Raw genomic sequence first — 15,925 nt, forward strand, 5'->3', positions numbered from 1 at the left:
GAAGGCAAGGCTAAGTAAAAATAAAGGTACCCTTATGCATAACATTATTCATGGATGTGTACCTCAAACCATATTTTCCAAATTCACGTTAAAATCTTCACGCCAATTGATGAGACTGAACATGCCTCTGCCTAGGATTGACCTATTCAAATCTAGTTTAGTCTATTCAGGTAGCAGTCTCTGGAACACTCTTCCGACAATCCTACGGCAAACTAGCAGCACAAACGTTTTTAAGACCAGATATACGTCTTATCTCATGAAGTCTAAATAAACATCTGTTGTCGCTAGAATGGTTGTTAAAACCAACAACCGGTGCTTTTTAACAATGTATTATTATTTTTATATACACTGATTTTTTCGAATGCAGTGTATGTCAATGGGCATGGCATTTACAGCTTTGTTGCGTCAGTGCAATCTACTCTATAATTCTTAACTCATGTCAAATGAACTTAACATTTTTCATTTAAGCAATGTATGTACATTTATGATATGTTCTTACTTTCATTTGATTATAATCATGTAGCAGTAGTTTTCTTTACTTGCTTATTCTTTAGCAATTTTAGACTAGTCCCTCTTTAGGGCGAGGGCCAGATGTAAAAAAGCAGACCACTGCTTACTCTATTACCCTCGTTAAATAAAGAATTGTTCTTGTTCTTGTTCTTGTTCTTGTCTCAATCCTCGCTAACATTCCTCACTAAAACACAAGATTGGACAGGCCAGTAGAGGTTTTTGTTGTTGATGAAAATCTGTTATATATCATTCTCTTCATTGTTAGTGGTTGTTGTTGTTGTTGTTGTTGTTTTTGTTTTTGTTGTTGTTGTTGTTGTTGTTGTTGTTGCTTCTGTTGCTGTTTTTTCTTTGTTCTTCTCCTTATCATCCGCGATGCTTCTTACGTTGCTTTGATCTGAAAATGTTACCGTCTTCAATGGCGATTACGTCTGACACAAGTCCTAAGTCGGGTATGGCCATGGCCTTGCTTGCTGCATTCCGTCTTCGGGCGTGTTTGTATATACGCAAGTTCGGACTTAAAAGTGTGTTCCTTGAGTTAAGACTATCACTCTAAGCCGCTTAGTTGTCTTATTTATGACAGGGACTGAGAACAGCACAATGGCCTTGCACCTTTCACCCTTCATAGTAAGGGAGATAACAAGCAGGGTTGGTGATATACAATCCGTTAATCCTTATGTATCTCACGATAAACATCCCCCCCCCACCACACACACACCGGACCAAGGTTTGTTGATTCATGTTGCTACAGTGGAACTCCCTGTTAAGAACACCCAATTAAACACCCCCCCCCCACACACACACACACACACCGGACCAAGGTTTGTTGATTCATGTTGCTACAGTGGAACCCCCTGTTAAGAACACCCAATTAAACACCCCCCACACACACACACACACACCGGACCAAAGCTTGTTGATTCATGTTGCTACAGTTAAGAACACCCAATTAAACACTTCCTCCTTTTTTAAGACCTCGGGTTTTTTTCGTTTTTTTTAATAGATTTTCTGTTGGATAAGCTCTGTAAGTGTACCTTTTTTTAAGACCCCCCCTCCCTTATTAAGACCTGATTTTCTCAGATTTTTGAAAGTCTTAAATGCGGGGTTCCACTGCAGTATGATCCGGCATGTACTGTTTGGTGACGACCCTTTGATGAAACATGCATTTTATGTGTCTTTTCGCTGAAAGAAAATCAGTGCTAAATAATTGTGATTGTTGGTCTTTTTAAGTAAGTGTCTGTTTGGTCTTTGCTTTGCTTATTGAACCATAAATAAGGAAGATTCTGTCTGTACATACAGTCAGACAATATCGATGCATTGTATTGTATTGTATTGTATTGTATTCGATTGCATTTTTTTATGAGTAGCCCACAGTGTCTCCAAAAATCGCATCCGTTTATTGTTTCCCGACTAACGTTGTTGTCTACTACGGACGTCGGATCATAGAAACAACAGCATTCATGCACGACATCACAAGACATCACACGACATTGTCCTCTGTTCAAACTAGTTGGCAATAACTTCAAAGACAACACAACAAGACGGAAACAAATGCAACCAACCATCAGCAACACAACAATAACAACAGAGTTCTTTGTCATTGGACGAACAAACGCGTTCCTCATGTAAAAAGTCCATTTTTGTTTTGAAGCTCATCGCTTTGAATTCACGAGAGACAGGGGGAAGGGGGAGGGAGGGAGGGAGGGGGGGGGGAGAACTCAAATACGATGATTTATTTGTGTTAGACATAAGCCTCTCACAAGATTGATTGGGGGAGGGGTTAATTAACAAGTAATTACAAATCAAGCATTCCACAACGAAGCACATCACTGTACTTTTTTCAAAGTCAGGAATACCTTGACTCACATTGCGTATCAACTACGTATATCATAGCATCATGATGTCAACAGTCCTTCAGTTATTGACATTATGCACTGTGGTGACAGAATGGAAAAGTCACAAGTACGTTTGAGGCGAGAGAGAGAGAGAGAGAGAGAGAGAGAGAGAGAGAGAGAGAGAGAGAGAGAGAGAGAGAGAAAGAGAGAGAGAGAGAGAGAGAGAGTGTGAAAGAGAGAGAGTTCAATAATGTGTGAGAGGGTTGTCTCCTGCAAAACAATATTAGTTTTGCTAATATGACAAATAAAAATAAAAAATAAAAAAAAATAAAAATAAATAAGATTAAAAAATAAAATTAACAAATATTAATATAACATTTTGCTTTGTGTAGGTTCTTTGCGTGCTTGTTTGTATCGAACTTCTTTGTGCACATTTTATTTTCACGCATCATTAAAAAAAAAAAATCAATTCCTTTTTTCAATGCTGATAGTAATCACAACTTACCTTAATGATCTGCGCATTGTCTGTAGTGGTGAACATGGCCGAGCATCCTCCCAGGAACACGAACAGAATCTGCGCCAAGAACTCCGCCCCCACTGCTCGCAGGAAACTCGCTGACTTAATCTCTCCGGCATCGAATATTTTGTACGATTTTTTTCTCCCGTCGCTGCCCGTACGAATGGCTTCCAATTTATTAGCCGTGTAGATGTAGAGACCCTCCATGGCTGAATAGCTGTCGGGAAGAGTTATTGCCCCTTGTTGTGGTGGTGGAACAGAGTTGTCTTCAGCGGGGTGGACTTGCACGAAAGGCATCGGGCTGGTTGGGTTGTCGCGCTTTATACTTCACGGGTGGTGGTGGTGGTGGTTGGTTGGTTGGTTGGTAGTTCGGGGTTGGTGGTTGAAGGGTGATGAGGGTGGTGGTGGTGGTGGTGGGTGTAGACGGCGATACAAGGATGTACGGGTTGAGAAGGAGGAGGGGGAGTGGGGGGGGGGGCGGGCAGAGGGGGAAGAGTGAGGGGTGTTGTGTACAAGGAAGGGGAGAATAAACAAAATCCTTATTAAATGTGAACGGACTGAAAAACAGAAAGGAAGGAATGGGAGGGGCGTAGGGGTGGGGAGAGGTGGTGGTGAGGGGGTTGGGGGAGTAGCTAAGTAGACGAGAGGGGAGGAGGAAGGATGAATGGAAAAAAGGAAGGAGAGTTTAGCAAAGGAGGGAGAGGATGGGGGGGGGGAGAGAAGAGAAGTTCTTGTTAAAGGGAAAAGGGAGCAACAAAAAACTGGTAAAGAAGATGAAGGAGGGAGGGAGGGGGAGGGGGGGGGGTCTGTAGTGAAGAAGCGAGACCGCAGGTGTGATGAGAAGATCTCTGTAAACAGAAAACAAACAGCTATTGTCATACCTCTTGATGTATTATTCAATAATCTTAGTTTCTCACAAAAAGGAGCGACATGTATTCCAACAAGGAGAGAGTGGAGTCACACGGGAGAGAGTGGAGTCACACGGGAGAGAGTGGAGTCACACGGGAGAGAGTGGAGTCACACGGGAGAGAGTGGAGTCACACGGGAGAGAGTGGAGTCACACGGGAGAGAGTGGAGTCACACGGGAGAGAGTGGAGTCACACGGGAGATTTGTGTCGTCAGACAAAGTACAGCTTGAGACACACAGTGGTGGGTAGGAGGGTTTGTACCCACAGGATTATGGTGGATATTCAAACAATTAGAGAGAGAGAGGGAGAGAGACAATGACAATGACAATGACACATTTTTTATTTACGAGGGTAATGGCATAAGCAAACAGGTGCTTTTTTACATCCAGCCCTCGCCCATGGGAGGGTTTAATCTAATGATACGTTTTAAAAATGTTGGAATATCAATTAAAGAAGTAATAAAAAAACAAACGACGAACAAGCAAACGATTAACAGACTAAACAAACAAAAATATACGTATACAAACCAACATGACATATTATTGTCAAAGGCATAATGAAAATTGTTTCAAGCAAGAGAGAGAGAGAGAGAGATAGAGAGAGAGAGAGAGAGAGAGAGAGAGAGAGAGAGAGAGAGAGAGAGAGAGAGAGAGAGAGAGAGAGAGAGAGAGAGAGAGGGAGAGAGAGAGAGAGTGAAGGGAGGGGTAGTAGCGACAAAAAGCAGTAAAAGCAAAGGAGAGGGTTTGGGGGGAAGGTGGGATTAGTAGGGGGAGGGGAGGTATACGGGAGCCACGGAAAAGGCAGAGTTAAAAACTGACACAGACTCAAGTTCAGACGGAGGTAGGGGGGGGGGGGGCGGATTACCAAGCCAATCAAAACGGAGGAGGTGAGAGAAGAATGGAGGGGGGGGGGGGGGGTTGTGGTTAGTGTCAACAGAAATACTTCACTACACCGCTCAGTGTTTATGTAAAAGCGAGCAATGGGTCAACAGAGAGGAACGCAGACGGGCGAGGGGTGGGGGAGGGGGTAGGACGAAGGGGAAGTGAGCTGAGATTTGAGTGACAGGTCGTACTATTAATACGAACTTACTCTCCGTCGATCACACAATTGTTCACTCGTGTCACCCCCTGCTCTCGCTAATGGACATGTCCTTGTCGCTTTGTCGTACACACACAATGCGCTGACCTGGCGAGGCGACTATTTCAGGTAGGGGCGACAGGTTACGTAGTTGAAGGCGATGAATGATTGTGATAATCCCAGAGTTCTGAAACATTAACGATACCATATTTATTAAAATGGTGAATTTGTTTATGTCATTATAAGCACCTGATGAAAATCAAGAAACGTTGACATGTTATGAAAACAAACCAGCAAGAATCTTTTAACATATTTTTCTTTTTATTCTGAGTTCTGAAATGAGACTTTTATGTTCAGAGAAACGTTAAGATATCTACGTTCTCGCGTAAAACTGTTTCAGTTGCAGATACTGAGAGAGCCACGTTGCTATGTGGAACGTCGCCTGCATGGCGCCCGTCACGTTTCGCGGAGATAAGAATCGCTTGCGGCTAGCCTCTCGCTTTGCAAGGCAAGAACTAAACACGACTGGCTGATACCCCAACAGTGCTCTGCACTAGTCGGTAAACAGCCACGAACAGCCAATCGGATTGGCAGCTGTGCAGCCGCCACCACTTTCAACTCAAAGCCATGACGTTCCCTACACAAGGCTTTGATAACGAACGGATAAGGGGCGTAACTCCTTAGTCATATTACAGTTGAAAATTCAAAGCGGGTCGGCTTCACTCAATTTCTTGGCATCAGAGGCTTGACATAAATTAGGAAAACAAATGGTTGGACCCATCATGGACCAACTAAAACGCTGTAGGGCAGAATTAATATTTTGATGGTATTTTTGAACGTTCTCAGCGTCACTGTAGGAAGTGGCGTTCTCAGCGTGCAGAAAGTGAGCGTCAAGTCCCTTTGTATCAACAACGAAAATCTTTGCATCTTTGAATGAATCGAAACGCACGAGACTTACCACTCGTGCGTTTCGATTCATTCAAAGATGCAAAGATTTTTTTTAATTTTTTTTAATTTTTAATTTTTTTTTTTTGCATGTCATTTGCATACCATCGGATGAACGATCTGAACACGAGAAAAGCTTTTTCCTCAAGTCGGTGACGTATAAAGTGTTTTGATTAAGAGATTGTCCAATACACTGGGCAGATGTGCTTGTTAACTTCATGTAAACTATTTCTCTGCTGATACATTTAGTGAATTCTCTGGAGAACATTTTTTTGTCAACAAAATACGAAATCCTATGAGTACAATTCTGAAAACAAGCGATAGACAATAGCATGAGATTTTTGTTATGGCAAGACTCAAATCCCTCACTTAAATAAGGGGGTATGAAAAAGACTATGAGAGAAAGGAGGGAACCAAAGTGGAATACAGAACAAAAGACAGACAGTGTCAACTCTTTATCAAGATGAAACAAAATACGTGAATGTAAGTTAAATCGATTTCCTTAAACTTTAAGCACATGTTCAGAGAAACCATGACATATCTGTACATTTTTGGATTCAGGAAATGTAAAAAAAAAGAAATTCAACGTAAACAATTTTGAATCTTTAATAAAAAATTACGGATGTAGCTCAGTCGGTAGCGCGCTGGATTTGTATCCAGTTGGCCGCTGTCAGCGTGAGTTCGTCCCCACGTTCGGCGAGAGATTTATTTCTCAGAGTCAACTTTGTGTGCAGACTCTCCTCGGTGTCCGAACACCCCCGTGTGTACACGCAAGCACAAGACCAAGTGCGCACGAAAAAGATCCTGTAATCCATGTCAGAGTTCGGTGGGTTATAGAAACACGAAAATACCCAGCATGCTTCCTCCGAAAACGGCGTATGGCTGCCTGAATGGCGGGGTAAAAAACGGTCATACACGTAAAATTCCACTCGTGCAAAAAACACGAGTGTACGTGGGAGTTTCAGCCCACGAACGCAGAAGAAGAAGAAGAAGAAAATAAAAATTACAATTTCAATTACAATTTTTTAAATTGTTAATGAAAAAACTAATTCTTAACCCTCCAAGGAGAAATGCATACCCCATGACAGGGACGGGGTCAAAGATTCTCTGACCAATATTTTAATCAATTTTATTGAAAAATGAAGTCGTCACAGCGCCGCCTCAACTTTTTCTTAACAGGCGGATATTACGTCATCAAATGCATTTGCTAAAAAATGAGAGAGTGGTAAGTCTCGTGCGTTTCGATTCATTCAAAGATGCAAAGATTTTCGTTGTTGATACAAAGGGACTTGACGCTCACTTTCTGCACGCTGAGAACGCCACTTCCTACAGTGACGCTGAGAACGTTCAAAAATACCATCAAAATATTAATTCTGCCCTACAGCGTTTTAGTTGGTCCATGATGGGTCCAACCATTTGTTTTCCTAATTTATGTCAAGCCTCTGATGCCAAGAAATTGAGTGAAGCCGACCCGCTTTGAATTTTCAACTGTAATATGACTAAGGAGTTACGCCCCTTATCCGTTCGTTATCAAAGCCTTGTGTAGGGAACGTCATGGCTTTGAGTTGAAAGTGAGCCGCCACTTTCCTCGTGTAGCGAGCACCTCCACAGGCATGCACGCCTACCCTCGCTGTACCCTGGCCTTGCTCGCGGAGAGAGGTCCATTAGAAACGCTACTTCCTCGCCTCACTCGCAGCACTCGCCACATATCGCGGCTGAGAAACGGAAGACAGGACTCTGTTGGTGCAGATTATAGAAATTGGTTTTAAAACTGACATCAGTGTCAATTTACAACTTTAATTCAGCGAAAAAGTCCCCCTCCGCAGCGGGAGCAGCGAGGCTGGTGATGACTTGGTCAGTGCCCAAGTGAAAGGGTGCTCCCAGCCCATGTACCAGACTGGAGAGATCTGTTGCTTTACATGGCCGTTTACACGGGACAGAAGGCTTAACTTTAAGATCATAAGCAATATGTAAACACTGTGAGCATTTAAAGGCAGTGGAGATGAGTGTTTTTAGGGAGAGGAAGGTTATGGTACATTTAAACATCATTCTCAGACAGATTTAACTATTGGGAGCATCAACAGGCAGTGGAGATCAGTGTTTTACGGAGAAGAAGGTCGGTTACCCTAAAACACCATCCTCAGACATATCTAAGTATTTTGAGCATGTAAAAGGCAGATGAGCTCTGTGATGCTTTACATAGTTTTTACATGAGACGTCAGAACCTTCGAACTCAAAAATAATTATCTTAACATATAGGAACACCCGATTCATAATGTAACGACTCTCAGGCCCCCCCGCACAAAGACAACACCAACGGTTTAAAATACGCCTATATTGAGCATAGCATTCATGATTTAAACGACACGTAACATCCTAATTAAGTATTCTAAAACTACTGAGCCGTTTACAGATTATTTGTGACATTGTTGTCATAGTGATAAAGACACTGATTATCCTGACAAGCTTACACTACTTATCGTACAGCAGCTTATCGTACAACAGCTTATCGTACAACAGCTTATCGTACAACAGCTTATCGTACAACAGCTTATCGTACAACAGCTTATCGTACAACAGCTTATCGTACAGCAGCTTATCGTACAGCAGCTTATCGTACAACAGCTTATCGTACAACAGCTTATCGTACAACAGCTTATCGTACAACAGCTTATCGTACAACAGCTTATCGTACAACAGCTTATCGTACAACAGCTTATCGTACAGCAGCTTATCGTACAACAGCTTATCGTACAGCAGCTTATCGTACAGCAGCTTATCGTACAGCAGCTTATCGTACAACAGCTTATCGTACAACAGCTTATCGTACAACAGCTTATCGTACACCAGCTTATCGTACAACAGCTTATCGTACAACAGCTTATCGTACAGCAGCTTATCGTACAACAGCTTATCGTAGAACAGCTTATCATACAACAGATATGCGTCTAATTGTCACCGAGGAAGGGAAAACCCCGAGAGCATCAGTGGGATCTTTTTGACAATCTCGAGCTCTGGTGTAAGTATGTGTGAAACATATGTCACGGCGACAACATGACAGACAGGAAGATTGGAGAAGAATGCCATGCTTTTCACCATCACCTTCACCATCCTAACTTATTTGTATTTAGAGAGACATACAGACAGACTATGGACAGGCTCTTAGGCAGACAGACCAATGCAAACAGTTGCAGACCTGCATGCCTCCAATCCATGGGCATCTCTCTCACTGTCTCACTCTCTCTCTCTCTCGGTCTCTTTCTCTCTCTCTCTCTCTCTCTCTCTCTCTCTCTCTCTCTCTCTCTCTCTCTCTCTCTCTCTCTCTCTCTCTCTCTCTCTCTCTCTCTCTCTCTCTTGCTTGGTGATTTTAACATTAATTTACAGAGACCCCAAACAACTTGGGGCTCAACCACTGCTCTATTTGGTCTTCACCAGCTAGTTAAAACCCCTACAAGAGAAACCAATAATTCATCTACCCTTATTGATCACATTTATACTGATAATAAGACCACTGTTTCAAATGTTCAAGTAGTACACTCCACTTTCAGTGATCATTATTCTGTTTTTTGCTCAATTGTTCTGAGATTGCCCAAATCACAGCATAAAGGTCATACAACTATCGAGTACAGAAGTTTTAAATACTTTGACGAGTCTGCCTTTTTCTGTGATCTTAATCGAGCGCCATTTCAAAGCGTATTTAATTGCAGTAACGCAGATGATGCTTGCAATCTTTTCCATGAGATTTTGTGTTCCATTATTGATAAACACGCTCCACTACGTCAGCATAGGGTGAAACATCCCCACCTGCCCCCTTGGTTGACATCGGACATTATTGAGGCTATGGCGTTGCGTGATTTCTTTAAAGAACATAACATGAAAAGCGAGTACAAATTACAAAGGAATGAAGTTTTGAAAACGGTAAGGCAAGCAAAAGCAGATTATTTTAATAAATTGCTTTCTGATAAGAGAGATACTTCTACAATTTGGCGAGCAATGAATGAAGTTCTTGATAAATCTCGAAAGAGATCGACCAATTCTCCGTCACAAATAACTCCAGAAGATTTTAATCAACACTTTATTTCGCTCGCAGAGAAACTGAAAGCCTGTCTCACGCAGAATGAGTCCCTTGATATTGATGTCTCTCTAGAAAAATTAAAAACATTTTGTGGACGAAAGTTGACTCAAAACGAAACGTTTTCTATTCCACCCATTACTGTCCACGAGGTTGGAAAACTGATAGAACAGATGGCGAATAAAAAGTCAATGGGTCCCGACAAGATTCCTGTCCGGTTGCTCAAACTTGCTTTACCATACATAATTGATTCACTGACTTATGTCTACAACCTTGGCATACAACAAAACGTTTTTCCCTCTATTTTAAAATGTGCCAAGGTAGTGCCACTCCCAAAAAGCAAGGATCTTACGGACCCTAACAACTTTCGACCAATTTCCCTCTTACCTGTTTTATCTAAGCCTTTGGAGAAGCATATTCAGAAATATTTACTGGAATATATGGAACGAATGAATTTGTTTCATCCATTTCAGTCTGGATTTCGCTCTAAGCATTCATGCCACACTGCTCTCAGCTCTTTATGTGAAACTTGGTTATCAGCTATTAATGAGTCCGAAGTAACAGGAGCGTTATTCCTGGACTTTAAAAAAGCCTTTGACCTTGTAGACCACTCCTTATTATTAAAGAAATTACAATGCTACTTAAAAGATGACTCTGCTTGTGCCTTCTTCGAATCATATCTTTCAAAACGGAAACAATATGTATTCATCAACTGTAAAACTTCGTCTATTGATTTTGTCAAAAGTGGTGTGCCTCAAGGGTCTGTATTAGGACCTATATTGTTCTGTATTTATATAAATGATTTACCTCTTCATGTGTCAGATGAGAAAGTAAGATGTGAGTTCTTTGCGGATGATTCATCAATCCACACCAGTCAGAAGTCTTTGGTAGCCGTCAACCAATCTCTTCAAAAAAGTATAGATGAGATGACAGAATGGTGCACCACTAATGCAATGGTTATTCACCCTGTTAAGACGAAAAGTATGGTGATTACAACTAGACAAAAACACCAATTAAAACCCTTACAACTTCAACTGTCAATTGATTCAACTCAAGTGCAACAAGTTAAAGAGCATAAATTATTAGGGGTTACCGTTGATCAAGAATTGAAATGGCAAACTCACTTGAGTAAAATTTGCAAATTAGTATCTAAAAATTTGTACTTATTGTCTAAATTAAGACATTATGCTGATGTGGAAGCACTCAAGTTGTTTTATTACGCTCACATAATGCCCCATATCAACTTTGCTTCAACACTTTGGGATAACTGCAGTGATGTCCATCTCAAACGACTCAATTCTCTTCATCGCCGTGCTGCAAAACTAATTCTGCATGAGTCAAATAAGCCAACAGATGATAAATTAAAGCTCCTTAATTTCCTTCCCTTGAAAGATCAGTTGACGCTAAACAAGGCTGTCTTTATGTACAAAGTAATTAACAATAATGTTCCTGGATATTTAAAATCACATTTCAGACATGCCACAAAAAGATATGGGTCCCAGAACCTGATTCCCCCCATCCCTCGTCTAGACTTGTATAAGTCAAGTTTAGCCTTCTCAGGAGCGTCTCTATGGAATTCCATACCCCTACCCCTCCGAAATGCCTCTTCTGTGAAAACGTTTAGGCGCCAGTTTCATTCCCGCTTAATGGGTAAATAGAACACTTTTCATGTCTGATATTTTAGTGCTTTTTACATTTAGTCAAGTTATGTTTGTATTTTGATTTGTTCTTTATGTGTATGTATTGATAATGATATACATGCGAATGATTGGGACAATTCCTCCCCACATTTGTTTTCTCCCTTTTGTTATTAGTTGTTTTGGATGTTTATATGCAATGCATTATTGCAACTATGCTGCAATTTCCACCCTATATTGTTTTTCCCATTTTTGAATGTGTATACAAAACCATAACCCCTTTCTTATTACTATTTACATTATGTACGTCTGTAAGTAACAATAACCTTGTCAATTTTACTATCTATATTATGTGCGTCTGTATTAAGTGTTTGTATAAGGGACAGGTTGTAAGATTAGGCTTTGCCTAAAACCTCTATCCTTTGGTAATAAAGTTCAGTTTCAGTTTCAGTTTCAGTTTCTCTCTCTCTCTACTATCTCTCTATTTCTCTGTATCTCTCTCTGAGTCTCTCTCACTTTTTCTCTAACTCTGTTTCAATCATTCATTCTCTCTCTCTCTCTCTCTCTCTCTCTCTCTCTCTCTCTCTCTCTCCCTCTCTCTCTCTCCCACCGCCTCCCTCTCTCTCTTTTACTCAAGTCTTCATTTAGCATCTTTACAAGTGCCACTTGTCATAATCCCGTGGTAAGTCCCCATCACAACAGGTTCAATGCCCTCTTAACATCACCGACATCACAACAGGTTCAATGCCCTCTTAACATCACCGACATCACAACAGGTTCAATGCCCTCTTAACATCACCGACATCACAACAGGTTCAATGCCCTCTTAACATCACCGACATCACAACAGGTTCAATGCCCTCTTAACATCACCGACATCGCAACAGGTTCAATGCCCTCTTAACATCACCGACAACACAACAGGAAGACTGAGCACCGGCCGAGGGCGTTGTGTGTGTGTTTGTGTTTCTGATTGTGGGGTGGGGGGGGGGGGGGGTAAGTGGTGGGGTCGATATAGTCATTAGAACGTGACACCGGCAATGATATACTGGAAAATGCTCTGTAACTATGCAAATTATCCTTCCAATAAGAATATAAAAAAGGCTTCCAGTTCTGTTCATCGTCATATTTTATTCAGTACTGCATGGTTAGAATATGCATTCGTAGGCGCAGACAAAACCCATTGGGTTCAGGAATTCCAATCTGTATAACCTCTAGCAAAGACGGAGAAGTGGGAATAGAAAGGTGGCTTATGGGCAGAATATACCTGCACAGTTTCAGCGGCACAGACGACGCACTGCCTATTATATATGCCGCGATAGGGATTATGACGAGTACTTGGCCTGTTTTTCTGTCATGCTATGTGTAGCGGGCTGGGATAATCTGCAGTGCGTCATCGGTCCTGCTGAAGTTACGTCCTCACCACAGTGGCCGCAACGATGTGTTTTGTTACGTCCTCACCACAGTGGCCGCAACGATGTGTTTTGTTACGTCCTCACCACAGTGGCCGCAACGATGTGTTTTGTTACGTCCTCACCACAGTGGCCGCAACGATGTGTTTTGTTACGTCCTCACCACAGTGGCCGCAACGATGTGTTTTGTTTCGTCCTCACCACAGTGGCCGCAACGATGTGTTTTGTTTCGTCCTCACCACAGTGGCCGCAACGATGTGTTTTGTTACGTACTCACAAAATCAACTCCGTCTCTTTACGTCCTCGCAAATAAAGCAAAACAAATGATCCCACACTGCATGGTGTCTAGCGTGTGTACAGCACGGACATTACACACCAACCTGCAAGATTATACACACACAACTAATTGTTATTTGCTCATCCCTGTAGAAAAGACAACTCCAGTTTGGAAGTAAACACTCCTTGTCTCTGTGTCTCCTTATTTTCCCGGCACAAGCAAAAGAGAGCAAAAGGCAAAAAGCCACCACATCCTCACCACACTGCACACAACCTTTGACACTGTTCTTTGCTCGCTGCATGAAAGTAGACACCCCTGATTGTCAACGAACTCTCCCTTTCTCTTCTCTCTCCTTGATTTAAGGGCACAACGAGGGGAGAAAAGACACTGTTTCGAAACACCGACTTTTTTTGGTTGTTTTTTTGTTTTGCTTAACGCCCAGCCGACCACGAAGGGCCATATCAGGGCGGTGCTGCTTTGACATATAACGTGCGCCACACACAAGACAGAAGTCGCAGCACAGGCTTCATGTCTCACCCAGTCACATTATTCTGACACCGGACCAACCAGTCCTAGCACTAACCCCATAATGCCAGACGCCAGGCGGAGCAGCCACTAGATTGCCAATTTTAAAGTCTTAGGTATGACCCGGCCGGGGTTCGAACCCACGACCTCCCGATCACGGGGCGGACGCCTTACCACTAGGCCAACCGTGCCGGTTATTGACATAACTAAGCGTTACATTTGACTAAATGTACGCAAATATAACGTTGTGTTTTGTTAATAGTTCAACGTTCCAGTAATTAATCTTATTCTTGTTTTTTTTTAATTCTGAATTTTGGAACGTTTGCAGTCTATTTGATTTTGGACATCTGCACACACGTACAACACAATAAGCGAAAGTCGATGAACGAAACTATCCCATCATCTCTTTCAGTGTTATATCTAATCTCAAGAGTCATCATCCCACCTCCCAGCGTGAGAATCAAAGGTGTCATAATTTCCAGTCCCTGCCACAGACCCTCTCTACACTAAGCGAAGGTCTGACAGGGTCTTCAGATGCCAATATATTATGTCCCATCAGGGTAATATATTGTATCCGGTGAGGGTAATATATTACAATGTCTGCCTCAATGTGACTCTGCTATATTAAAATCGAATGTTGCTCTGTACTGTATCTGACTGAGGCTGTCTGAATGTGAGATAAGAAGGAATGACAACCGGGACACACGGGAAGTTCATGCAGAAGACATAAAAGGTCACAGTTGAAAATCCAGTTGACATTTTCCTCCCGAAGGTAAAACTGCTTATCTTCCAAAGCCTCACATCAGATCATTAAATGCATGCACGTTTGGTTTTAAATGTCATTGTCGACGAGGAAAGAGATATATTTTTGTCTGTAAATTACACAACAAACAAAACGAAACAACAACAACAACAACAACAACAACAACAACAACAACAACAACAACAACAACAAATTGGGGGCCTGTTGGTAGTGCTGGGCGTGGGATTCTCAGGTCAACTTTATGTGCAAACTCAGAGACGGTATCCATGTCCCACTCCAGTTTCACAACTGTGGCACGTTAAAGACCTCAGTCAGTTTGCCAGAGGTGTCAGTGACTGATTACAACTAAACACGCACCTGAGTAGCGCGACTCTTGTTGCTGTTAGCTTTCCACTGGAAGGAAGCGACCCGATGTCCCGAGGAATAGGATTATAAAATAAATGAAACGAAAAGGAAAAACATCTTTGTGATTCCTTGTGTTGTGTGATGTGTGTTCGCGGACAGATCGAGATCGGACAACGTGCGCTCTTGGTCTTGGTCTTGGTCTTGGTCTTGGTCTTGGTCTTGGTCTTGGTCTTGGTCTTGGTCTTGGTCTTGGTCTTGGTCTTGGTCTTGTGCTTGGTCTTGGTCTTGGTCTTGGTCTTGGTCTTGGTCTTGGTCTTGGTCTTGGTCTTGTGCTTGTGCTTGGTCTTGGTCTTGGTCTTGGTCTTGGTCTTGGTCTTGGTCTTGGTCTTGGTCTTGGTCTTGGTCTTGGTCTTGTGCTTGGTCTTGGTCTTGGTCTTGGTCTTGGTCTTGGTCTTGGTCTTGGTCTTGGTCTTGGTCTTGGTCTTGGTCTTGGTCTTGGTCTTGGTCTTGGTCTTGGTCTTGTGCTTGGTCTTGGTCTTGGTCTTGTGCTTGGTCTTGGTCTTGGTCTTGGTCTTGGTCTTGGTCTTGGTCTTGGTCTTGGTCTTGGTCTTGGTCTTGGTCTTGGTCTTGGTCTTGTGCTTGGTCTTGGTCTTGGTCTTGGTCTTGGTCTTGGTCTTGGTCTTGGTCTTGGTCTTGGTCTTGTGCTTGGTCTTGGTCTTGGTCTTGGTCTTGGTCTTGGTCTTGGTCTTGGTCTTGTGCTTGGTCTTGGTCTTGGTCTTGGTCTTGGTCTTGGTCTTGGTCTTGGTCTTGGTCTTGTGCTTGGTCTTGGTCTTGGTCTTGGTCTTGGTCTTGGTCTTGGTCTTGGTCTTGGTCTTGGTCTTGGTCTTGGTCTTGGTCTTGGTCTTGTGCTTGGTCTTGGTCTTGGTCTTGGTCTTGGTCTTGGTCTTGGTCTTGTGCTTGGTCTTGTGCTTGGTCTTGGTCTTGGTCTTGGTCTTGGTCTTGGTCTTGGTCTTGGTCTTGGTCTTGGTCTTGGTCTTGGTCTTGTGCTTGGTCTTGTGCTTGGTCTTGGTCTTGGTCTTGGTCTTGGTCTTGGTCTTGTGCTTGG

The 15,925-nt window shown here is 42.5% G+C and overlaps 1 protein-coding gene and 1 long non-coding RNA gene across 2 annotated transcripts in view; one reads left to right on the forward strand and one right to left on the reverse strand.

The window, feature by feature from the left end:
- The window catches only part of LOC138979373 (aquaporin-5-like), a 66,645-nt gene extending 63,471 nt beyond the window's left edge, over positions 1 to 3,174 (reverse strand). The window contains exon 1 of the mRNA XM_070352081.1: positions 2,848 to 3,174. Within this exon, the coding sequence (XP_070208182.1) occupies positions 2,848 to 3,156 (309 nt within the window). The 5' untranslated portion in view covers positions 3,157 to 3,174. The remainder of the gene's footprint in view (positions 1 to 2,847) is intronic.
- The window catches only part of LOC138979374 (uncharacterized), a 216,829-nt gene that overhangs the window by 67,971 nt on the left and 132,933 nt on the right, over positions 1 to 15,925 (forward strand). The gene's annotated exons all lie outside the window — the stretch shown is intronic.

This window comes from Littorina saxatilis, linkage group LG11 (genome assembly GCF_037325665.1).
Source record: "Littorina saxatilis isolate snail1 linkage group LG11, US_GU_Lsax_2.0, whole genome shotgun sequence".
NCBI lineage: Eukaryota > Metazoa > Mollusca > Gastropoda > Littorinimorpha > Littorinidae > Littorina > Littorina saxatilis.